General features: G+C 60.9%; 1 protein-coding gene across 5 annotated transcripts in view; it reads left to right on the plus strand.

The window, feature by feature from the left end:
• SLC11A2 (solute carrier family 11 member 2) overlaps positions 1 to 25047 on the plus strand; it is a 30491-nt gene that overhangs the window by 3068 nt on the left and 2376 nt on the right. For 2 of the 5 annotated variants that reach the window (XM_075075803.1, XM_075075799.1), the window contains exons 2-16: positions 8286 to 8372; positions 9619 to 9758; positions 10483 to 10608; positions 10987 to 11106; positions 12912 to 13018; positions 14704 to 14774; positions 14860 to 14927; positions 15307 to 15462; positions 15862 to 16020; positions 16346 to 16432; positions 18001 to 18120; positions 18344 to 18493; positions 18796 to 18869; positions 19028 to 19181; positions 22836 to 22889. In XM_075075803.1, the coding sequence (XP_074931904.1) occupies positions 8336 to 8372; positions 9619 to 9758; positions 10483 to 10608; positions 10987 to 11106; positions 12912 to 13018; positions 14704 to 14774; positions 14860 to 14927; positions 15307 to 15462; positions 15862 to 16020; positions 16346 to 16432; positions 18001 to 18120; positions 18344 to 18493; positions 18796 to 18869; positions 19028 to 19181; positions 22836 to 22889 (1623 nt within the window). In that variant the 5' untranslated portion in view covers positions 8286 to 8335. Of the gene's footprint in view, positions 1 to 1262; positions 1393 to 6476; positions 6833 to 8285; positions 8373 to 8742; positions 8844 to 9618; positions 9759 to 10482; positions 10609 to 10986; positions 11107 to 12911; positions 13019 to 14703; positions 14775 to 14859; positions 14928 to 15306; positions 15463 to 15861; positions 16021 to 16345; positions 16433 to 18000; positions 18121 to 18343; positions 18494 to 18795; positions 18870 to 19027; positions 19182 to 22835; positions 22890 to 25047 lie in introns of those variants that run through there. The other 3 variants (XM_075075801.1, XM_075075802.1, XM_075075800.1) reach the window with 3 other exon arrangements.

Genomic DNA, 25047 nt, shown 5'->3' on the forward strand with positions numbered 1-25047 from the left:
CAACGGCCCCGTGTCTGTCCCGTGCTGAGGAGCCCCGAGCTGGAGGCGGCGCTGCAGGGGGGTCTCACAGAGCCGGGCAGGGGGGCAGGACCCCCTCCCTCGCCCTGCTGCCCGCGCTGCTGGGGATGCAGCCCAGGGCACGGCTGGGGGTGGGGGCTGCGAGCGCACGTTGCCGGCTCGTGTCCAGCCTTTCACCCCCAGCACCCCTGAGTCCCTCTCCGCAGGGCTGCTCCCCGTCCCCCCGTCCCCCAGCCTGTGTGGATACCGGGGGAATTTGAGGAATAACATAATTTTTGCAGCTTCAGGCCAAAAGCTGTTGGTAACCCACCACCTCCTGCGAGGTCTCTCGTACCCATCGGCGCGGCTGGGCAGCACACCAGTGCGGTGCGGGCGCCGTGTTCACATTCCCATGCGGGAACGACACTGCGGTTTGGTTTTAATTCCCCTCTCCGATGCCCGCGCTGCCAGGTCAGCGGTGAGGTTAAACCCCCAACAGCGGAGTTTCCCTGTTTCCTGGATTTCTCCTCTTCATTTTCCTAGGATTCGGTCATTTCGGCAACATCCCATGATTATTTTTTTGTGTTTAAGCGATGAGGAACGCGGGTTGCAAAACCTCCCCGGAGTATTCTTTGTGAGATACAGAAATAATTAACACGTGTTTGCAGCTGTTTGCTGGTGGCTAAAAATCTAGAAATCTGGGGTTTTGCCATGAAAAGCGCCCCGAGGTTGGCGAGGTGCTGCCGGAGCTGGCTGGCTCCCCGCGGATCTGTGTTTTGGGGTGGAATAAGCTGCTGGCGGAGAAACATGGGGCCCCCACGCCGGGGGCCAAGGCCTGCATTGGGCCCGTGTCCCCCCACAGCAGGGGCTGAGGCCTGCACTGGGCCTGCGTCCCCCCATGCCGGGGTCCTGCGTCCCCCCACACCAGGGGCCAAGGCCTGCACTGGGCCCGCGTCCCCCCACACTGGTGGCCCGTGTCCCCCCACGCCGGGGGCCGAGGCCTGCACCGGGCCCGTGTCCCCCCACGGCGGGGGCCTGCGTCCCCCCATGCCGGGGGCCCGTGACCCCCACGCCAGGGGCAGAGGCCTGCACCAGGCCCCTGTCCCCTCACGCCAGGGGTGGGGGCCTGCACCGGGCCCGCATCCCCCCACGCCAGGGGGCCGCGTCCCCCCACGCCGGGGGCCGAGGCCTGCACCGGGCCCGTGTCCCCCCACGGCGGGGGCCTGTCCGCAGCTCCAGGGCCGGTGTCCCCGGCTCCGCGACCCGTGTCGCGTGTCCCCGGTCGCGCCAAGCGGCGTCACGGCGCGGGCTGGGAGAGCGGGGCTCGGCGGGCGGCGGCAGCGCAGGCCTCGGCCGGGGCATGAGGCGGCGGCGGCAGCGGGGGCGGCTGGGGCGGTGAGCCCAGTGGGCTGGGGGGGACCCTGGGGACGGGGGGTGGCGGGGGGATCCCCCTGGGTGAGCCGGGGGGGGTCCCCTGGGGGCGGGGGGGGAGATCGCTCGCGTGATGGCTGGGTGTGCGGGGGGGGGGGGGGGGATCCCTCTCTCGGGTGATCCTTGGGGGGTCCCTTTTGTGTCGTGGGGGGGATTCCCCCCACTGAGTGACCCCTGGGGGTCCCCTGATTGTGCTGGGGAGGGGTGCTCCGTCGCGTGATGCCTGGGGGGTCCCCTGGGTGGGTGTGTGTGTAGAGGGGATCCCTCGTGTGATCCCTGGGTGTGCTGGGGGGGTTCCCTCTCAGGTGATCCCTGGGGGGTCCCTTTTGTGTCCTGGGGGGGATCCCCCCTTTGAGTGATCGCTGGGGGTCCCCTAAGTGTGCGGGGAGGGAGATCCTCCCTCGCGTGATCCCTGGGGGGGGTCCCTTGGGGGTGTGGGTGTGTGTGGGAATCCCTCGTGTGATCCCTGGGTGTGCTGGAGGGGGATCCCTCTCAGGTGATGCCGGGGGGGTCCCTTTCGTGTCCTGGGGGAGATCCCCCCAAAATGAGTGGTCCCTGGAGGGGGGAGCCTCCCTCAAGTGGTCCCTGGGTGTGCTGGGAGTGGGGGAAATCCCCCTCTCAGGTGATTCCTGATTCTTCAGGGATCCCTGGGGGGGATCCCCCCATTCAGTGATCCCTGGGGGTCCCCTAAGTGTGCTTGGGGTGGAATCCTCCCTTGGGGGATCCCTGGGGGATCCCCTGGGTGTGCTGGGGGGGATCCCCCTCTCAGGGGATCCCTGATGCTTGGGGCATTCCTTTGGTGTGTTGGGGGAGGATCCCCCCATTGAGTGATTCCTGAGTGTGCTGCATGGGGAGATCCCCCTCTCAGGTGATTCCTGATCCCTGGGGGGTTCCTTTCATGTGCTGGGGGGGGATCCCCCTGTTGAGTGATCCCTGGGGGTCCCCTAAGTGTGTGTGTGGGGGGATCCTCCCTCATGTGATCCCTGGGTGTGCTGGAGGGGAGATCCCCCTCTCAGGTGATCCCTGATCCTTCAGGGGTCCCTTTTGTGTCCTGGGGGGGATCCCCTGGTAGAGTGATCCCTGGGGGTCCCCTAAGTGTGCTGCAGGGGGAGATCCCCCCATTGAGCGATCCCGGGGTGTGCTGCAGGAGGAGATCCCCCTCTCAGGTGGTTCCTGATCCCTGGGAGCTCCCCCCTTGAGTGATTCCTGGGGGTCCGCTTTCATCTGCTGCGGGGGATCCTCCCTGGGGTGATCCCTAAGTGTGCTGGGGGCAGGGGGGATCCTCCCTGGGGGACCCTGAGGATGCTGCAGGATCCCTGGGGTCAGTTCTGCAACGGGGTGCCATGGAGCCCCCCGTACCCCAGGCGCTACCCCCCCCACCCATCGCTGGGGCTCAGGGACCCCCATGGGTGCTCGGTGACTGCGGGGCATCCCCCAGCCCTGGGGGCTCCCTGAGCACACCGTGGGCAGCCCGCGCGTGGGGTGCCCCCGAGCCCCATCCTGGCCTTCCTCCCCAAGGGCTGGGTCACGTTAATCCTCTGGCACGGTCCCCTCCCCACGGCGTTTGGGGTGAAACCGTCCCCGGTCGCCCCAGCCTCCCCCGAGAGCTCAACACTGTTTGTACGTGAACTTTATAGCGGGGTTTGGGGGTGCGATGAGACAACGGCTCTTAGAAACCTTGGGGCTCGCTCGGCAGCCACCCCGCGGGGCTCTGCCCGCCGGGCCGAGCCACCCAGGGCATGCATTTCGCGTCCTGTTGTCGCTGCGGAGCCGCAGCAGAGCGTTCCCGGGGTCCAGACTCCAGCGCCCGCCGCAGGTTATTGCGATGGGGAGGACGAGGCCGGCCAGTGGCGACGGCTCCCGGTGCGGTTCTGCCGGCCGTGTGATGCCATGCCGAGCTCGGCCAAGGTCAGCGTGACCGTGGCAGGGATTCACACCCCAGGCTCCGCCTCGCCCTTGGAGATGCCGCTCCTGAGCAAAGTCCACGCGTGACTACAAGCGAGAGCTTTCCTCGGAGGAGGGGTATGATTTCTCCTGCGCAGCTTGTTAAAATGGGCAGGGGGAACCGTCAAACGAGCTCTCGAGCCCAGGGGTTTGTTGGGAGAGCGGGGCGCTGCGTCGGTGATGAGGTAACGGCTCCGTGGTTGATGTGGGACGAGGCTTGGGGCACCCAGGGCGATGCGATGACCCCCAGTCCCGCTGCTCACCCGAGCGGGTGAAGCTCAGCCTCGCTGCTCAGCTCTATTTTCCCCACTTTACAGCACTTCTTAACCAAAGTTTCCACAGTCTCAGGCACTGTGGAAATGGTTTTTGAGGGCGTTTTTAATCCCCAGGCCTCGTGGCGGCTGCTGGAATAGAGCTTTTCAATCAGTTCGATTTATTATGTGTCGTGAAGGTCCTTGATGCACGTCACCCCGCCTTCCCATGCTTACAAAAAGCAGAGGAGAAGAGTGGGGAGCGGCTGCAGGGGCTGGCTCCTACATCCGGGAGCCTTCGGACCAAGCAGGCTCGGGCAGAGAGCTGCTGCTTAGAGAAGCACTGAGGTTGGAAAAGGCAAGTCCAACCCCCAACCCAACACCCCCAGGCCTCCTAAACCATGTCCCCAAGGGCCACGTCTGCACGGTTTTTGAGCCCCCCCAGGGATGGTGACTCCCCCACCTCTCTGGGCAGCCTGTGCCAGTGCTGGACAACCCTTTTGGGGAAGATATTTCCCCTCATATCCAACCTAAACCTCCCTGACGCAGCTTGAGGCCGTTTCCTCTCATCCCGTCACTGGTGACTTGGGAGCAGAGACCAGCCCCCCCCTCACTCCAGCCCCTCTCAGGCAGCTGCAGAGAGCGAGAAGGGCTCCCCTCAGCCCCCCCTTCTCCAGGCTAAACCCCCCCAGCTCCCTCAGCCGCTCCCCATCACGCTTCTGCTCCTTCCTTCCAGGTTGTTGTTTCCCAGGTGTTGTTCTCCTTCCGTGGGAGTAAACACCTGCCTGATGTCCTTCTGGCAGAGCGGGCTCGGGTGAGCGGAGTGGGCTCGTCCCCCCGCGCCTCGGCTCGGTGCCCTCCTGCATCCAGGGCATCTCCCGGGCGCAGCACCGGGTACATGATTAGCAGGGAATGAGCTCCTCTGACCCATTTGGGCCACAGAAATGCTCCGAGGGCTGGAGCCCCTCTGCTGCGAGGCCGGGCTGGGAGAGCTGGGGTTGTGCAGCTGGGGAAGGGGAGGCCGCGGGGAGACCTTATTGCGGCCTCCCAGTGCTCAAAGGGGGGCTGTGGGAAGGGTGGGGGCGGCCTCTTTAGCAAGGCCTGCTGTGACAGGCCAAGGGGGGATGGTTTAAACTGAAGGAGGGGGGATTTAGACTGGATAGAAGGAAGAAATTTTTTACACTGAGGGTGGCAAAGCGCTGGCCCAGGTTGCCCAGAGCGGGGGTCGGTGCCCCATCCTTGGGGACATCCAAGGCCAGGCTGGCCGGGGCTCTGAGCGACCTGGTCGAGCTGGGGATGCCCCTGCTCAGGGCAGGGGGCTGGACTCGATGGCCTCTGAAGGCCCCTTCCAAACCAGACCGTTCTGTGATTCGGTGATGTAGGAGCCGGCCGGGTGACCTGCCTCAGCGCGGGGACCTCTGCCATGGGAGCAAAGCCCCGGCACAGCCCGCGTTTACCGCCTCTGCCCATCGGCAGGAGCGTGGGTGCTGGAGCGGGCAGGAATCCCGCAGGGCCAAGCCCACGGTGCTGCTGCCCCGGGGAGACTCTCCGCCATGTCAGGGTGGAGAAAAAGGTTTTCCAGGGCCAGGACCTGGCGGTGCCGGTGCCGGCAGAGCGGCATGGGTGTCGGGAAAGCAGGCAGTGGGTGAGCTGGGTGTGCAAGGATCAGCCCTGCAGGGACGGCGAGCGGTTGTCCGGGTCGTCTGCTCCGGCGTTGGTAGGGGTGTTGTGCTCAGGGCTGCCCATGTGTGACTTGTATGATGTGAGCCAGGAGGGACAGCGTCGGGGTCGCGGCGTGACCGTGTCAAGGGCTGCCCGGTGCCATGCGATGCCGGCGTACGATCGAAATACCGCACTGAGATGGCGGCCCCAAAAACTGCTCTAAAAGAGTTAATGCTGGCAGCGTGAAGCAGCCGGGGCCAGAGCCTGACATCAAATGCAGAAACAATCGCAGGAACCGCTCCCAGCGTGAGACAAGACTTGTCTAACAAACCCCCACGTCTCGTCTCCGCGTCGAGGATGAGCGAGCCGCCGGCTCCTCGGCTTCGCTGTCAAGAAGAAAAGGCCCGTTGGACCGAGGCTCGGCGCTCCGTCGGCGAAAAGGGAGGGTGCAGATGGAAGAATGATCAGTTGTTTGCTCTGCGGGTATTGGAGGTCCAGACAAGAGCGCTACTGTCTTTGCTTGCTTGATGAGAGCAACCTCATGATCTTCTCTTGGCTTTTTGTCTTATTCCAAGGCATATTCCTCCCGGGAAGGCGGCTGCCTTGCCTGAGTGGGAATACGGTGTATAAGGTCGAAGCCATTGCTACGGTGAGTGTTTTACCTCCCGGCGGCAGAACGTGGCCCGGCGAGCCCACGCCTGGTGGTGAGGAATTGCTTGAAGACATTCACAGAGGTTACAGTCAAAGGGGTGATAAACCCCAACCTTTTTTTTCCTCCTCCAGTTTCTTTACCCTCTAATTTCCTCCGCGTTGGGAGCAGCGGCGGGGTGCCACTAGAGCCGTGCTTTTAGAAAAACACCGAGGCCTGGAGTCAGTGTGGGCAAAACACATCCCGCAGATGTGTTTTCACCGCCTTTCTCTCGACGGCTACCCGGCTCCCAGCTAGGCTGGAAGCGTGCGGAATATTCGCATCCGCTGACAGTTGGTGGCTGCTTTTATTGGAGCTCCGTGGGAGAAGGATCCGCGGGCAGCGTTTCCAACCCGGCACACGTGGGCAAGCCTTCCCTGCGTCGGGTCGTGAATGAGGGCGTCACGAGCTCGGCAACTGCCGGCGGAGATAGGGGAACCAATTTCGCTCCCGCCCAAGCTGGGATGTGTTTTGCAAGGAGATATTTAGGTCGGTCTCGCGCCGTAACGAGCATTCGCCATGTGATCTTCTTCCTCTTCGCCTTCATGGAGCGTTTTGCGGGACTCGCTGCTGGCGTCAGCGCTGTTCCTCCTGGCGGAAATAGGTTTTGGGGAGAAGATGGCTTATTGCTAAACTTTAGCTTTTTTTTCTTTAATGGAAGCTCTTAGGGCTGTGCTTTAAAAAGGAGCCTGTAAAGGAAGAAAACAGTGTAAGCGCATGCAAAGATAAAAGCCTTTGCTCCAGCGCTGAGGTTGTCCCCGTCCAAGCGGGAGCTGCGGGAGGGAGAAGCCTCCGGCGTCGTCGCTGCGGAGGCTGGAGAGGTGGTGCTTGTCCTCTCCGCGGGCCGAGCTGGCAGGAGGTATTTACTCACCGTTTCTCCCCACAGCGTGTAGCTAAAAGCTGGAGGGGGCAGGGGCTGTCCCCGCCGTGTTTAAGACCACGGTGTCACAGCTCTCCGCGGTGGCTTCTGGCATCTCGCTTCCTCCCAAGCGGTGCTTGAGGAGCCGCGGCAGGGCAGCCCCGCGTCCCCCGCAGCCGCACCGTCTCCGGGCGAGCAGCTCGCAGACCGGAGCCGCTTTCCGCCGCTCCCGATGGGGCTGGGAGAGCTGGTGGCTTTAGCACTGGGTTTCTGCTCTGCGGGAGAGGCAGAGCTGGCTGCCGTGCGGCCGGGTGGGAGCAGCAAAGAAAAGCGGGGTGGGAGATCTTACGGTTTGGTGAGACCCGAGCGCCTCGTTCCGCACCGGCACGGGTGAATTCTCCTACGTGCTCGTCCGGAGCAAACGCTGGAGATCGTCTGCAAAGTGGTGGAATAAGCAAAGCCCCTCCGAGCGCAGGGCTGCGGCAGGTTCGCTGGCGGGCACGAGCGGCGCGTTGCGCGGAGTCGAGAGCTCCTGGAGCACGGAGCGCGCTTTATGCGTCTTGTCGCCCTAGAGTCAACGCTTTAAAACCTTGAGTGCATTTGGATGGATAAATAACAACTGTAGCTCTGCCTACAAGAACCGGGATCGCTCCAGCCCTGCGTGGAGTAACCCTCTCTGGTTACAAACCACCTTTGGAGCGGGTTATGGAGCGGGGGGATTAATCTTTGGAAACCTAAAATGGGTTCAAATCGCGTAAAATGAATTCCTGGCTAATGTTTTCCCTTTAGGTCTTCACTCAGTCGATATCGCCTTGTTATAAGGGGCTCTCTCATTAATACACAGGAGGCTTTGAGGGAGATTAAGTGCTTTACATACCAGCCGTGTATATTGTTGGTACTTTGACTCGTCCTTGAGGGGCTTGGGCCGGGGTTGACATTTTAAAGCCCGGAGGACGCCAGCTTCGTCCCAAGTCCCTCACCAGATCCCGGTGCCTTTCTGCGTGGTTTAGATTTCAAAATACACCGTGAGGAAAGAATTACATCATGCCCTTAAAGGAAACTTCAGATGCCCTGTACAGGGCGCAGTGTAGATGTAAGAATTGTGCCTGGAAGGGGAGGGATGGTGTGTAATTTTTACACATCAAGGAAATTCCACTCTTGTTTCCTCCGCTGGCGTTTCACAACAGGCACCGTCCTCATCCTGGCCGCTGGCAGTCGCTTCTCTTGTGCCGGTTTGCCCGGTCAGTCCACTCACCCCTTCTTTGTGTTGTTGCAACAGGAGGGTCCCGGGCAAAACCCTCCTCTCCTGGCCCTGCAAGGTTCTTCCAAGCTGGAAAAGGGCCGGGGAAGTAAATCCGTCCCTGCCGGGGGTCGGGTGGTCGGCTGTCGGCTCTCCTGGAGGGTTCTATTCTCCTTCTTAACAGCTTTTCCCCCCCTCCCCTCTCCTTTGCAGCCAGCGTGACCAACCTAAACCAGTTACCAGGCCACTGGAAGAGTTCCACCATGGGGAACTCTGACACGGACCGGAAGGCATCCTATGGTAAGGCTGGCGCTGTGGCACAGCAGATTTGCTCTCTCATACATCGACCTTTAACTTCATGAATTCCTTCATCCCGCAAAAACCACCCCAAGGCTTCGGCATGCCCATTTACCGCCTCGTGCTTTTGAGGTGACTCCAGCAGGAGATTTACAGTTCCTGGGGCTCATTCAGCCTTGCTTAACCCGGCGAACAGGCCTGTCTCGTGCAGACCGATCCCTCGCCTGCCCGCACACACAGGGGTAGCTCTAAACCCATTATGTAAACGGGTCTGGCGGCAGGGCAGGCAGCCCTGCCAGGTATCTGGAAGGCAGGGAAAAAGGAGGAGCAATCAACTTCAGTTTACTCTGATGATGCAACAGGGAACTGTAAAAGAGCTGGCCTTGTGTTTAGTCCTCCTACAAAGGCTGGGTGCTGGGGCCGCGTGCTGCTTTTCACCTCCTAGAGCGAAAATGCCACGTAGAGAGAGAAAAAGTGAGTGTCGGGAGTTCGGGAGAAGGGGCTTTTTGCTGCAGGTGGGCAGGGGAGGAAGGGTGGGACTTTAACGCGTGTGAACACGTAATCTGGGGGAATGTGCCTTTTCGGTGCTGGAGTGACCCGGCAGACCCTCCTCACGCGTTAAATTTAGAAACTGTCCTGAAAATCCACCAAGGCTGGCCCTCCTGCCTGCCCCTCCTGCTGCAGGAGAAGGGAGGGTGGGCAGGCGGCCTCCTGACCGCCCCTGGCATCCGGACAAGTGCTGCACTGTGCGTGCCCCGCACGGGAACGGCATTCCGCAGGGCAGCGGGGTCCTTCCAGGACGAAACCGCTCGCAGCCGGCCCGCTCAGCTGGGAGACTCTGGGGCAACGCTCTCCGTAACGGCACAGAAATAGCCACGGGTTTCTCACGGGTCCGGCCCGTTCGGTCCCAGTTAATCATTACAGTAATGCCGTTGCATCGCACGGTGTCCCGTGATGGCTGTTTTTGAATTAATCTGAATAAATAAGGTGGCAGCGAGCTGGCCTCCTCTCACTGTGGGGGAGAGGGAGGGTTCAGGCGAGGCACCGCGGCCTCCCAGGGCGGGTTTGCAGCCGGGCATATTATTTTCATTTAATTATCTCTTAATGACCTAACTCGCGTTAGCTGTGAGGGCAGAACTTTCCCATTTCGCTCTGCCTGCGGGTCTTGCCAGGCCTCTGCTGGGTTCCTCTGTGTTTCCAGGGATCCTCACTCACTCCTTCCTTTCCTGCTTCTCTTCTGCCCCTCCAGAAGATGCCTCTGGGGAGCACGGGGAGGTCGTCAGCACCATCTCCAGCAGCATGAACCCGCTGCAGCCGCCGGACGGCTCCTCGGAGGAACCTTTTACCACCTACTTCGACAACAAGATCCCGATTCCCGACGATGAAACGGTGAGTGCGGCCGGGCCCTCCTCTGCTCGCTCCGGTAGGAAAATCCAACCGGAAAAATCTGCGAGCGCTTGGTACCCGCGTGAGCGATTGCCTTGGGCGCCGCTTCCCCGTCTTGCCTAGACGGGGAAGCGTGGCCAGGCTGCTGGACCGGGATCTGGGGGAGAGGAGGGTGCGGGATCTCCCGCCTGCTGGGGAGTTAATGATTCATCCCTCCGGATTCGCCTTGGAGCAGCCAAAGAGCAGAGAAATGGCTTGTTTGTAGCCCCAGGGGAAGGGACCTTGGTTCTTTGTTCCCTTATCAAGGAAGGAGCAGGGGTGATCGCCGGCCTTTGTACCAGCTTTGTCCCCTTTGCAGGGGGGTTTGGGTGCCCTCTTTGCTTTTGATTAAGCAGCAAGGCAGGATTTTCAGCTGCAGGCACAGGAGGATTCATCCCCCCACCAAGAGTACATCCTTGACTCTCCCAGAGTCTGGTCCTAGACTCTTTAGATTAGGACCAGAGATTGCTGGAGAGTTTAGGACTGGATTAAAGAATGGACCAATCTTACCAGCGCTGCTTTCTGTTGTGGCAGTGAGGAAATTAAACTCAAACCCTGGCTGTCTCTCATCATTTTATTAAGCCCGACAGCTGGGGTGGTTCGTGGGGGTGAGGCGGCCCCTGTGTTGGGAGAGGGCTCCGCCGCAGGGCTGACTTCTGACGTCTCGATCCTCTCTCCCCTTCCAAAGCACTCGTGCTTTAGTTTCCGCAAGCTCTGGGCTTTCACCGGCCCGGGCTTTCTGATGAGCATCGCCTACCTGGACCCGGGCAACATCGAGTCGGATTTGCAGTCCGGGGCTGTCGCAGGATTTAAGGTCAGTGCAGAAACGTACACCTTAAGCGCTGTAAACTGTGCAAACCACATTCCCACCTGCGTTGTAGGGCAGGAGTACTGATAGTGCTGTGGTTGCTGCGGAGCTGAAAACACTCCAGAGAAGGGGAAGGGGAGAGCGAGGCGCGCTCGTATGCCCTCTGCAGCAGTGGCTCCTGGCTTTATATGCATATGGAGCCTTCCTGCGCCAGCTTGGGGTGCATAAAGAGCCTCCGAATATCAATAACATGTATTTTAAAAGGCCCGTGGTTCCTAAAGGTGCGCATGGGGCACAGGTGTCCCAGGGGACCCGGGGCCTTGTTTGTGGCTGTCGTTTCTTGCTGCCCCAGCGCACTCACTCCTGCCTTCGTGTCTCCCTCAGCTGCTCTGGGTCCTGATGCTGGCGACGATCATCGGGCTGCTCCTGCAGCGCCTGGCCGCGAGGCTGGGGGTGGTGACGGGGCTGCACCTCGCCGAAGTGTGCAACCGGCAGTACCAGAAGGTGGGTGACCTGGGTGTACGGACAGACGGGGGAGCGGGGGGCTGGGGAGCAGCTCTGCAGGGACCTGGGGGCTCTGGCCGACGGCAGGCTGAACACGAGCCCCCAGCGTGCCCTGGCAGCCCAGGGGGCCAGCCGTGCCCTGGGGGGCACCGAGCCCTGCATCGCAGCCGGGCGAGGGGGGGATTGTCCCGCTCTGCCCCGCGCTGGGGCGGCCTCACCCCGAGTGCTGTGGGCAGTGTTGGGTGCCACAGGACATGGAGGGTATAAAGCTACCAGAGAGTGTCCCGAGGGGGCCACGGGGCTGGGGAAGGGTTTAGAGGGAAAACGAGGAGTGGCTGAAGTCCCTGGGTTTGTTCAGCTGGAGCAGAGGAGGCCGAGGGCAGCCTCATGGCGCTCTGCATCTCCCTCCCGAGGGCAGGAGGAGGGGCAGGGCTGGTCTCTGCTCTCTGGTGACCAACGCCAGGCCCCGAGGGAATGGCAGGGAGATGTGCCAGGGAAGGGTGAGGCTGGGCATTAGGAGAAGGTCCTTCCCCCAGAGGGTGTTGGAGCCCTGGAACAGGCTCCCCAGGGAGGCATCACGGCACCAGCCTGGTGATGTTCAGCAAGTGCTTGGACAAGGCCCCCAGAGACACGGTGTGAATTTGGGGTGTCCTGTGCAGGGGCAGGAGCTGGGCTCGATGGTCCCTGGGGGTCCCTTCCAGCTCAGGGCATTCTGTGACCTCCCGGTCCTCGGTGGTGCGGAGGGGCCCTTCAGGTGGTCCCGTGGGCCTGGGTCGGTGTCATGCTCTCACATGGGGCTGGCAGATCTCCTGGGGCTCACAAGGAGCTGCTGCTGCCTGTTCAGGGCCAAATCCTCCTCAGGAGAGTGTCTTTTGGGTGCTAAAATACATTTTCATCGCCACACCTTGCTTTACTGGCCAAGAAGCTGGGGGGGGTGATGTTGGGTTCTGCTGGTTTGGCTCACAGCTGGAAGCAAGGCAGATTTAGAGGAAGATTTTAATTGTAGCCCTAACGTAGCCCCGGCAAAGGCCTCGTTAAGAAGGTGGGTTGTTCGGGAAGCAGCGGGGGACGCCTCGGGTCCTGTTGGTGTCTTCCCCATCTCGGAAAGAGGAGAGCACGAGGAGGGGCGAAGGTCCTGGCGTTTGCCAGCGAACTGCAGGCAGCGTCAGGAGTCAAACCCGGGATTTCGGCTGTTCTGTTTGGGCGGCCGCCTGCCGAAGGGGAAGCGCTCGTCGCTGAAAGGGGCTCGAGGAATCGTGAGGAGAGAAACGGCCCTTTCGAACAAGGCCGTTCCGTGGCCGACAGATTTCCCTGCTTAAGAAATCCTCACGCCGTGTGTAAGAACGGGCTCTGCGCCTCGTTCCGCTGAGGAGGAGCGAGGCTGTCCTTCGGGCTCTGGGGAGGGCGGTGACGTCCCCAGCTCTGCGCACTCTGGTGTTTCTCCTCCGACACCTGAGGCTTCGTCATTGCTCTGACCCCGTGAAATAGCTTCCCATGTTGGCTGCCAGCGCCTCGGTACACAGAGACGTCCAGTTTCGCTCTCGCAACGAGCGGAATCTATTGGGACGAGTAATTTAGATTATATAAGCTACCCGGGAACCTCCTCCAGCGATTGCCACAGGTAACCTGGATTTCTGCCTGGGCCAGCCCTAAAGTAGCAATCATCGTGTTTTCCACACCACGGCGTGGCGAGGCAGGGCAAAGAGGCCATTCCTGAACGCTCCATCGCACTCCATTTAGGAAATTAAAAGGTGAAGTACTTTTCCCCCACTTTTTAATGGTTTTGGATATTTCTTTACCTCCAGGTTCCTCGGATTATCCTGTGGCTGATGGTGGAACTCGCTATCATCGGATCTGATATGCAAGAAGTCATTGGCTCGGCGATCGCTATTAACCTCCTGTCTGTGGGGAAGTAAGTTGGGTTTGTCATCAGAGGGCAGCAGGAAATGAGCGCTCCCTGCTAGGATTAGGAAATTGCCACTGTGTGTGCCAAAAAAAGACTTTTCTTTCCTATAAATCATCCAAAATCATCTCTTCTGAGAGGGTGATTCATCTGCGCCGTGCTAGCTCTCCTAGATGAGCCAGCCTTTGGTGCCTCGCTCTCTTTTATTTTGGCTATAGGGAGAGCTGCGGTTCTGGCTTTTATTTTAGCTGTGACTGACTCATGCCAAAATTGGGCTGCAGCTTCCCTGGCAAATTTTATCTTCCTGATAAAGGACTACCAGAATCACAGACTCATTGGGAGCCACAAAGCTGCTCAGAGGCTGGAGCATCTCCCTTGGGAGGAAAGGCTGAGAGAGCAGGGTCTGTTCAGCCGCAGAAGAGGACGCTGAGGGGGGATCCCATCAGTACCTATAAATATCTGAAGGGCGGGTGTCAGGGGGATGGGGCCGGGCTCTTTTCGGTGGTGCCCAACGACAGGCCAAGGGGCAACGGGCACAAGTGGGAACACGGGAAGTTCCGCCTCAGTATGAGGACAAACCCCTTCCCTGTGCGGGTGCCAGAGCAGGGGCACAGGCTGCCCAGAGGGGCTGTGGAGTCCCTTCCCTGGAGACATCCACGCCCCGCCTGGACGCGGTCCTGTGCCCCTGCTCTGGCTGTGCCTGCTCAAGCAGGGGGTGGGACGGGGTGAGCTCCCGAGGGCCCTGCCAGCCCCCACCAGGCTGGGGTTGGGGGATTCTGATTAAGGTTGGAAAAGACTTCGAGGATCATCAAGTCCAACCCCAACCCAACACCCCCAGGCCTCCTAAACCATGTCCCCAAGGGCCATATTTCCATGGTGTTTGAACCCCTCCAGGGTTGGTGACTCCCCCACCTCTCTGGGCAGCTCGTTCCAATCCCTGGCTGCTCTTAAAGAGGGCCCTCTTCGGCCAGGGAGGTTGGAAATGCAAACCACAGAATCACGGAATCCCAGGTGGGAAGGGACCTCAGGGATCATCCAGTCCAACCTTTCTAGGAAGAGCGCAGTCTAGATAAGACGGCCCAGCACCCTGTCCAGACGACTCTTGAAGGTGCCCAACGTGGCCGAGCCAACCCCTGCCCTGGGGAGATTACTCCAATGGTGACTGTCCTCACTGTGAAACACTTCCCTCTTGTGTCCAGTCGGCGTCTCCCCAAGGGCAACTTGTGTCCATCCCCCTTGTCCTCTCCGTGGGACTCCTTGTAAAAAGGGAGTCTCCATCTTCTCTGTAGCTACCCCTTAAGCACCGGTACATGGGGATGAGATCCCCTCTGAGCCTCCTTTTCCCAAGGCTGAACAGACCTAACGAACGTAACGGGAGGCTACAACTCTGTACCAAGTAGCTCTTCAAGTCTCGCCCACTCCTGTCATTGCCAGCGCGGACGTGGGCTTTGCTCTCGAGGTTCGGGGAGAGCGCTCTTATCTGAGCTGTTTGTGCAGAAAACAAACCCACGGGCCCTTGCCCCGTGCAGCCAAATGTCTCGTCAGACTGCAAACAAACCCCTGGACGGTGCGGTTCCGTCCCCAAGCAAGCACCCAAAATAAAAAGAGGTTTTGGACCCTGAGGCGTTGGTGTGGCCGGGGACGAGGTCGGGGTGCTTTGTCATCTGATCTCCGCTCGTGCCCGTCTCTCGCAGGGTCCCGCTGTGGGGCGGGGTGCTCATCACCATCGCCGACACGTTCGTGTTTCTCTTCCTGGACAAATACGGTAATTTCTCCTCCTGAATTCCCAAAGTAAATCGGAGATTCAGCTTTTTTCAGTTTGCTGATGGTATTTTTTTTTCATCTCACAGGCTTGCGAAAACTGGAAGCGTTCTTTGGTTTTCTGATCACCATCATGGCTCTGACGTTTGGATACGAGGTACCTTCGCCCCTGCGTTTCCACCGGAGCTGCCCGGTGGCGCCTTCCCTCTCCCCCTGCCAGCACCAAAACGGGGAGGAGGGAGGACACTTCAAATTACGGATGTTTGAAGCTGGGCCTGCGTTTCCGACGCGTGGCCGTCGCCCGGCCTGCGGCGCGGGCTGTGCTGACGGCCGCCTCTCCGACGTGGAGGCCGGCGGTAGCGCTCAGCGCAGCGTCCCCGCCTTTATGAAACAGCCGACGATGGCGCGTTGTGGCTTTGCTTTTTACCAAAGCGGCCACGTTTTGGCTTTCGAGTATGTCCAGAGGGGCGGCGAAGGCAGCTGCGCGATGCGCGCCACGCTGCAAACACCCGTGTTTCTTTTGTCTCTGTGCCCAGTATATCACAGTAAAACCCAACCAGGAGAAGCTGCTGACGGGGCTCTTCGTCCCGTACTGCCAGAACTGCGGCACAACGCAGCTGGAGCAAGCCGTGGGGATCGTGGGCGCCGTTATCATGCCGCACAACATGTACCTGCACTCTGCCTTGGTCAAGGTAAGCGGCTGCGCTGCTTGACGTGTCCGGGGCTGGCGCTGCGAGGCCTGGGGCGCTCGCGGCCTCGGGGAGTCTGCTTTAAGCGTTGGTTTCGGGGGGGACGGAGCAAACCCTTCGACGGAGTCCCTGGCACAGGGAAAGCCGCGGGAGCTGCGGGACACGTGGTTACCTGCCGATGTGGGACTAGCGGTGGTCTCTTGGCCAGCACAGCCACGCTGGCAAAACCGGCTCTTGTTTGTCCTGCAAATGTCGTGGTTTGCTTTCTCTTCCCTCTGGCGTGTTTTCTTCCCGTCCAGTGACGTGCGTCCCGCTGTCTGACACGGTATCTTTACAGATACAACTAATGTAACAACAAAACCCTGTTTCTCACGCCTGCTCTTGTCACCGTCTCCTTTTCAGTCCCGGCAAGTGAACCGTGCGAACAAGAAGGAAATCCGAGAAGCTAATAAGTATTTCTTCATCGAGTCCTGCATCGCCCTCTTTGTCTCCTTCATCATTAACATCTTCGTTGTGACCGTCTTTGCGGAGGCTTTCTTTGAAAAGACGAACGCGGATGTGGTGAGTTGGGGCCGGGACGTGGCTGGGGACTGGCTGACGCCGAACCTGGGGCTGTTTGGGGACCCTAACGGGGACCGTGTGAGCAGGGGGGCAGCTCCAAGCCTCACCCGTGCCCCTGCGTTAAAGCAAAGCCCGTGTATTCTGTGCATAAAGCGGGGGGAAAAAGAAAGAGCTGCCGATTATTTCCATTTAAACCAGTCTGAAGAGGCACCCAGCACCTTGGGACCTCCAGCACCCGCTGCTCCTCGCATGCAGCCTTTTCTGCTTGCCCTCGCTTCTCTCCCACTGAGCAAAGCCAACCCCCTGCCCCTTCCTGCCGTTGCAGAGCAATGTCTGTATGAACGCCAGCAGCCCACACTCCACGCTCTTCCCAAACAACAACAACACGCTGGAAGTGGACATCTACAAAGGGGTGAGTGGCCTGCAGGGCGGGATGGCCTCGGCTCCAGCAGCCTGGCGTCCTCGCCTGGCAGCAGCTGCTTCTCTTGGGGACACAGGGAGCGTTGAAGGCCGGGACCTGTAAAAGGATCACTGAGACCAGAGCTGGGGGAGACCCCTGGGGATCCCTGAGCCCAGCCCTTCCATAGAATCGTAGTCATTAAGGCTAGAAAAGCCCTCTCGGATTGTCAAGTCCAACCCCAACCCAACACCCCCAGGTCTCCTAAACCATGTCCCCAGGGGCCACAGCTACATGGTGTTTGAACCCCCCCAGGGACGGTGACTCCCCCACCTCTCTGGGCAGCCTGTGCCAGGGCCTGACCGCTCTGGCAGGGAAGGCATTTCCCCTCATCTCCAACCTAAACCTCCCCTGGCGCAGCTTGAGGCCGTTTCCTCTCATCCTGTCACTGGTGACTTGGGAGCAGAGACCGACCCCCCCTCACTCCAGCCCCTCTCGGGGGGCTGCAGAGAGCGAGAAGGGCTCCCCTCAGCCCCCTCTTCTCCAGGCTAAACCCCCCCAGCTCCCCCAGCCGCCCCCCAGCACACTTGTGCTCCAGACCCTACCCCAGCCCCGCTGCCCTTCTCTGGACACGCTCCAGCCCCTCAAGGCCCTTCTTGTCCCGAGGGGCCCAAACCTGAGCCCAGCATTCGAGGTGGGGCCTCCCCAGGGCCGAGCACAGGGGCCCCATCCCTGCCCGGCTCCTGCTGGCCACACCAGGGCTGACACAAGCCCGGGGGCTGGTGGCCTCCTTGGCCACCTGGGCACTGCTGGCTCATGCCCAGCCGGCTGTCAGCCAGCACCCCCAGGGCCTTCTCCGCCGGGCACTTCCCAGCCCCTCTGCCCCAGGCCTGGGGCGCTGCCTGGGGTTGGTGTGACCCAAGGGCAGGACCCAGCACTTGGCCTTGTTAAACCTCACCCAGCTGAGCTCAGCCCACGATCCAGCCTGTCCAGGTCCCTCTGCAGAGCCTTTCTGCCCTCGAGCAGATAGACACTCCCGCCCAGCTCGGTGTCATCTGCAAATTCACTGAGGGCGCCCTCGATCCCCTCGCCCAGATCATTGATAAAGCCATTAAACACGACTGGCCCCAGCGCCGAGCCCTGGGGACCCCGCTCGTGACCAGCTGCTGGCTGGATGTAGCTCCGTCGCCGCAGCTCTCGGGGCTCGGCCGCCCGGCTTCGTACCCAGCAAAGAGTCCACCTGCCGAAGCAAAATTCTCTCTCCCTTTGCAATCGCGCTGCGTCCAGCCTGACCCCGCAGGCTCCCCGCCTCTCCGTTCCCCTCTTTTATTAGCTTGGCTGCACCAAAGTTTTCCCTTGCATCCATCCTGAATCTGCTTTGTTAAAACCGCAGCCCATGAGGTGGGGCCTTATGTGCTGCCGACGTGGGGAACGCTTTCCGCTCTCCTACGAACAGATTATTCCTTCTCTTCCGACTCAGCCCCCGTGGTTAATCTGGTCTCAGGGGAATTCGCCTGCCCTTTCGTGTTCCCGCTCTCAGGTGTGGGACTGAACTGACGGGAGGCTGCAAATCTCTCCTCCAGGGCGTCGTTCTGGGGTGTTACTTCGGCCCCGCTGCTCTCTATATCTGGGCGATCGGGATCCTCGCTGCCGGCCAGAGCTCAACGATGACGGGGACGTACTCGGGGCAGTTCGTCATGGAGGTAATTAGGGGCTGCCTGCGTCCCCGGTCTCTCTAGTCCCGAGCCTTTAAACCTCCTATTGATGATTCCCCTCCCTTGGACACGCAGCTCTTGCTGGAAGCTCCATAAATCTCCCTGACGCACCTTTCCACGAGCTTTTAACCCCGCTCGGAGCCCCCCCTTCCTGCTCCGGTGAAGTCTCCTCACTGTTTCACCCAGCAGCTGCTCTGGTGTTTTTCCACAGGGCTTCCTGAACCTGCGCTGGTCCCGTTTCGCCCGGGTGCTGCTGACCCGCTCCATCGCCATCACCCCCACCCTCTTCGTCTCCATCTTTCAGGACGTCGAACACCTCACTGGCATGAACGACTTCTTAAATGTTCTTATGAGCCTGCAGGTGAGCAGCGGCGCCCGGCTTGGGGGTCAGCGGGGAATAGTTCGGCTTCTGGTGCCCGAGCAGGAGCAGCTGAGCAGTGAGTTACTGTCAGGAGACGCTGATCTGCCGGGGGGAGGTGGAGAGGATCGGCCGGGCTCTGAAATGGCTTCCTTCTTCCAGCCAGGGGAAATCCCCTCGACTCACTTTACAATAGCTTTGGGGAAATGCTGTCAGATATGAGCAAACCTTTGATGTTTGTCTGCGCTGAGATAATCGGAACAATTTCCACTCTTTATTCTCCCGTATTTTCTCGCTTGTTCCAGCTTCCGTTCGCTCTGATCCCTGTCCTGACGTTCACCAGCCTGCCCAGCGTCATGAACGATTTTGCCAACGGACTGTAAGTACGAAGGGGATCGCCTCCGAGCGGGAGGCGGCGCGTTGCTCACCTCAGGCACGCGTTTCCCTCCTCTCCTCGCCTCGGGACCCACAGAACCTCCCCCAGGCGCAAGAGTGGCCCCTCTGCCTCACCCCGTTTTGCTCTGGTTTTGCTCACAGGTTCTGGAAGATCGGTGGTGGCCTCCTGATCTTCCTGATCTGCAGCATTAACATGTACTTCGTGGTGACCTACGTCATGTCCCTGAACCACGTGGCTTTGTACGTCGGGGCTGGGATTCTCAGCGTGGTCTACCTGTCCTTCGTGGCGTACTTGGTAAGCCCGGCTCAAGCTGAGACCCCTTCTAGGCAGGATAAGCCGTATTTTCTCACCATTATATTAATATTGTCGCATTTTGAAGGCGTTGAAGTAGGCCGCAGGGTCAGAACAGATGGGGAAGTTGAGGCTTTTGCGGCCAGATTTGCTTTGAGAACATGTTCTGTGCTGCGCCTGCTAAGCCACGCGGCCTTTCCCCTGGTGTTTTGACCATCTCTGTAGCAATTCACCTGCTCGCTTTTCCCAGAAAGGCCTCGACTTCATGTCGCAGCAGGTGGAAGGTTGGCAGAGACTTGGGAATAACGCGCGGTTCCTCTCCACGTGTCTGCGTGTGGCCAGAGGTGTAAAATCATAGAATTATCACAGAATCACAGCAGGGTTGGGGTCGGGAGGGACCTTCACGGGTCACCCCGTCCAACCCCCGGCGCGAGCAGGGACATCTCCCAGCAGAGCGGGTTGCCCCGAGCCCTGGCCAGCCTGACCTTGAACGTGGCCAGGGATGGGGCACCCACCACCCCCCAGGCAGCCTCTGCCAGGGTCTCACCACCCTCAGCGTAAAACATTTTATCCTTAGATCCAGTACGAATCTCCCCTCTTTCAGTTTAAAACCGTCACCCCTTGTCCTGTCACTGCAGGCCCTGCTAAAAACTGTCCCGTCTTTCTTATAACCCCCGTTAAGCCCTGGGAGGCCGCAATAAGGTCTCCCCGCAGCCTCCCCTTCCCCAGCTGCACAACCCCAGCTCTCCCAGCCCGGCCTCGCAGCAGAGGGGCTCCAGCCCCCGGAGCATTTCTGTGCCCCCTCTGGCCCCGCTCCAGCAGCCCCGTGTCTGTCCCGTGCTGAGGAGCCCCGAGCTGGAGGCGGCGCTGCAGGGGGGTCTCACAGAGCGGGGCAGGGGGGCAGGACCCCCTCCCTCGCCCTGCTGCCCGCGCTGCTGGGGATGCAGCCCCGGGCACGGCTGGGGGTCGGGGCTGCGAGCGCACGTTGCCGGCTCGTGTCCAGCTTTTCGCTCTCCCCAAGCCCTCCCCAGCAGGGCTGCTCCCCACCCCTCTGCCCCCAGCACGTGTCTGTGTTTGGGGCTGCCCCGACCCAGCTGCAGGACCTTGCCCTTGGCCTTGTTGAACTTCCCGAAGGCACAGGGCCCCCAGCCCAGCACAGTCCCCCTGGATGAATGCCCAGAGGAGAGAGGAAAGCAGGAGAAAGGAGGATTGGGTCAGAGATCACCGGGGCAAACTGGATCCTCACGAATCTAACGAAGGGCCATGGACCTGGGGCAGGGTCTGGAGCACAAGTGTGCTGGGGGGCGGCTGGGGGAGCTGGGGGGGTTTAGCCTGGAGAAGAGGGGGCTGAGGGGAGCCCTTCTCGCTCTCTGCAGCTGCCTGAGAGGGGCTGGAGTGAGGGGGGGGGCTGGTCTCTGCTCCCAAGTCACCAGTGACAGGACGAGAGGGAACGGCCTCAGGCTGCGCCAGGGGAGGTTTGGGTTGGAGATGAGGGAAAATGTCTTCCCTGCCAGAGCGGTCAGGCCCTGGCACAGGCTGCTCAGAGAGGTGGGGGAGTCACCGTCCCTGGGGGGGCTCAAACACCGTGTAGCTGTGGCCCCTGGGGACATGGTTTAGGAGACCTGTGGGTGTTGGGTTGGGGTTGGACTTGATGATCCAAGAGGTCTTTTCCAGCCTTAACGACTCTGTGATTCTAAATCCACGGGCCCCGATGGCATGCACCCACGGGTGCTGAGGGAGCTGGCGGAGGGATTCTGGCCGAGCCCCTGTGCATCATCTTTGAAAGGCCGTGGGGGACAGGAGAGGTGCCCGAGGGCTGGAGAACAGCAAATGTCACTCCAGCCCTGAAAAAGGGCAGGAAGGAGGAGCTGGGGAACTCTAGGCCAGGCAGCCTCACCTCCGTCCCTGGAGAGGGGATGGAGCACTTCATCCTGGAGGCCATCTCCAGGCACGTAGGGGACAAGAAGGTTATCGGGAAGAGTCAGCATGGACGCACCAAGGGAAGCTCATGCTTGACCAGCCCGACAGCCTTCTCTGATGGCGTGACTGGCTGGGTGGACGACGGGAGAGCAGTGGGTGTTGTCTGTCTTGACTTCAGTAAGGCATTCGACACTGTCTCCCGCAGCATCCTCACAGGCAAGCTAAGGCAGTGGGGGTTGGAGGAGGGGACAGTGAGGTGGCCAGAGCCCCGGCTCAACAACAGAGCTCAGAGGGTCGTGATCAACGGGGCAGGGTCTGGCTGGAGGCCCGTAGCCAGCGGGGATGCCCAGGGCTCTGCGCGGGGGCCAGCCCTGGTCACTCTATTCACCAGTGCCCGGCCGGAGGGACCGAGCGTCCCCCCGGCAGGTTCGCTGAGGATCCCGCGCGGGGAGGAGCAGCCGGTGCGGCGCAGGCGGTGCTGGCACCCAGCGAGAGCTGGCCAGGCCGGGAGCTGGGCCCAGGGGCACCTCAGGGAATGCAACAAGCGCGAGGTGCCGCCCTGGGGAGGAACAACCCCCTGCACCGGCACAGGCTGGGGCGACCGGCCGGGGGGCGGCTGTGCCGAGAGGGTGCTGGGGGTGCTGGGGGGCAGCGAGGTGACCCCGAGCCAGCACCGCGCCCTTGGGGCTGAGGGGGCTGGCGGTGTCCTGGGGGGCATGGAAAGGCGTGTGGCCAGCAGGGCGAGGGAGGTGCTCCTCCCCCTCTGCTCTGCCCCAGTGAGGCCACATGTGGGGTGCTGCGGCCAGTTCTGGGCCCCCCAGGTCAAGAAGGGCCGGGAGCTGCTCGAGCAAGGCCAGCGCAGAGCTGCCAAGGTGATCAGGGGCTGGAGCATCTCCCTTGGGAGGAAAGGCTGAGAGACCTGGGTCTGTTCAGCCGCAGAAGAGGACGCTGAGGGGGGATCCCATCAGTACCTATAAATATCTGAAGGGCGGGTGTCAGGGGGATGGGGCCGGGCTCTTTTCGGTGGTGCCCAACGACAGGCCAAGGGGCAACGGGCACAAGTGGGAACACGGGAAGTTCCGCCTCAGTATGAGGACAAACCCCTTCCCTGTGCGGGTGCCAGAGCAGGGGCACAGGCTGCCCAGAGGGGCTGTGGAGTCCCTTCCCTGGAGACATCCACGCCCCGCCTGGACGCGGTCCTGTGCCCCTGCTCTGGGGGTGCCTGCTCAAGCAGGGGGTGGGACGGGGTGAGCTCCCGAGGGCCCTGCCAGCCCCCACCATGCTGGGGCTGGGGGATCCCTTCCCTCTGTGGTACCACCTGCACCCCTCAGCTTGGTGCCACCCACCACGTGCTGCGGGTGCGCTCGATCCCGCTCTTTGCGTCCTTGGCAAAGACGTTACATAATAGATAATAATAAATAATAGTAAATAATAAAAATCAGATGATAATAAATAATAATAAGCGGTCCCAGGACGGACCCTGAGGGGCCCCACTCGTCACCAGTCTCCCCCCGACCATTGAGTGCTGACCGCCGTGACCAGCTGGCCGGTTCCCTGCCCGCGGAGCACCCACCCCTCCGCCCCTCCGGCGCTTGTTTGCCCCTTAACCCCCACCCACATTACTCCAAACAACAACTTATTCACCCTCAAACGCTCCACAACGCTTTAACCGGGTGGTTCCGGGTGTGTGGGCCGTTGAGCGGCGTTTCTGACCGGCGGCGCCTCGTCTCGTTGCAGAGCTGGCTGTGCCTCATCGCCCTGGGAGCCTCCTTCCTGGCCTGCGGCAGCACGGTAAGCGTCACCAGGACACTGCTCACCGAGGAGCCGCCTTCCCACCCCGCCAAGTAGGCGCGGTGTCCGTCCGCAGCGAGTAGCCATCAGAGCCAGTGCGTTTCTATGGTTTACTGTGTGAACGTAGACAGACGTATGTGCGGTTTGCACAGGGCTTACGCGCGGAGGGAAGGAGAGGAAAAACGCGGAAAAAGAAATAATCAGATGTACGTATCGGGAAATGCTGCCGAAATACTCTAAAGCTGGGTGTTTTCTTTGCTGAACGCCTCGAATGGCGCTTGCGAGGAGCGCCGCGGCCCGCGTGCGACCCAGGAGCCGCCTCTTTTCCCGGGCGCTAAGGGGTCGCGCGCGCAGGGGTGGCCGCGGCACGCTGCCGGCCGGCCCCTCCTCCCGCTGGCCCTTCCCTCCCGCCTCTTTTTGGGGAGGTTTTTGGGGTTGTTTTGTTTTTTTTTTTTATTGCACTAAGATTGGCAAATCCCCTCATCCCTCAGCGTTTTAATTCATGGAGCGGAAACACTGAAGCTCCAGGTAACTGCTGCTGCTGCGCTGAACTGGAGAATCTAGAAAATATAAGCTAAAATAATCCAAAACCGCCACTTTTGGGGTTGTTGGAAGGTCGCTCCCGCCAGGCTGAGCGCGACACTACGGCCAGAGTCTACCTCTGCGGTCAGATCGCGGCTGCCATTCGCCATCTGACTGGATTTAGTACTTTAATTTTTTTTATTCCCCGCTTGAAAAACACTTGGAATTCCGAGTGAGGCCGAAGGTCATGCGCGGCTTCCGCCAGGACGGGGCCGACGGACGGACGGACGGATGGGGACCCTCAGCGTTAGCGCTAGCGTTTATTTATTGAACTCGCCCGGCACGGGATCGCGGCGGTCAGCAACGGAAACGAGCCGTAACGTTGATGGTTATTTGTGGTTTCGTGAGTTTATTCCCCCTGTGCGAGCGCCTGACGGAAAGACTCTGGAGTTTGCAAAAATCCCCGGTTTCTGGCTCAAAATGTCACATTGCAGAGGATTCGGGGGGGGGGCGGGGGGGAACACGTCGTACCGCAATTTCAGGTTTTTATTTAAATCGGGTGCCAGAAGGTGTAAAACGGGGCGGGGGGTGCGTGTGTGTGTATTTTGGGAGGTTTCACGTCTGCGGCCACCTGGAAGCCGGGGCTGGCGGCGCCGCGAGGAGGGGGTTTAGGCACCGAAGTGCTGCGCTTTTGGGGATCAACGGCCGAGGACGGGTTGTTTGGTTGTCACAAAGAGCCTCCGCTTGGAGGAGGGCTTGGGACGGGGCTCTGCCGCCGGCGCTGCGCAGCCTCCCGCCCCCGGCGCGGCGAGCGCGGCTTTAGTTTGGAGAGGTTCGGGTCGGCCGGGGCCGCCCGGCGCGGGGTCGCCAGCGGGGTCGGGCCCCGGCCTTCGCACTCAGCGAGGCTTTCTTAGGAAAGCCACCGCCTTCCTCGGCGCGTCTCGTGTGCCCGCCAGTCCCGGGCGGGGAGTCGCTCGCTGAAGTAAAAGCCCCGCGGCGGTCAAGGCCTCGCGCGGGCTTCGCGCTGTGGTTGGAACGCTTCGAGCTCTCGGCGGTGTTTCAGCCGTCGCTGCCCGAGGGGGGGGGTTTTGGGGGGGGGGGGGAGGAATTTCATGGCACCGGTGCCGCGTTTCTTAGCAAGGTGGGTGACAAAGCTCAAAGCGCAGCACGAAAACTCCGTTTTAATTAGGGGCAGGCTCGTTATCGCCATTCCCACCCTTCACCAAACCACCTCGTTCCCCCCTCAAAGCATTAAAGCACGACGTGTTCCTGGTTTTCAGATTAGTTCCAAAGTTTCCAGCGGGATTTACCACCCCCCACCCCGTATTGTAACCCTCGCAGGTTTCACACCTATTCCCCCGCGCAAAAAGCCGCCGCGTGTGTCGGGAGCGGGATGCGGGGGGCCTGCGGCCTCGGCGGCCCCGCTCCCTGCCGGCTCCCGGTGCCCCGGGGCTCGCGGGCGTCGCAGGAGACCCTTCCCGCTGCTCCACCAAAGCGCCGCCATTCGGGCGGCTGCTCTGCGGCGGAGCCTCCGCACCCGGTTCTCATCCCGCTCCTCTTAAAACTGATTTTATCCCCCACCCCCCGTATCTGCCTTTGTTGTACAAACCACCTTTGCGATTAAAAGACAGATACT

This window comes from Phalacrocorax aristotelis, chromosome 26 (assembly GCF_949628215.1).
Source record: "Phalacrocorax aristotelis chromosome 26, bGulAri2.1, whole genome shotgun sequence".
In the NCBI taxonomy this organism is placed as follows: domain Eukaryota; kingdom Metazoa; phylum Chordata; class Aves; order Suliformes; family Phalacrocoracidae; genus Phalacrocorax; species Phalacrocorax aristotelis.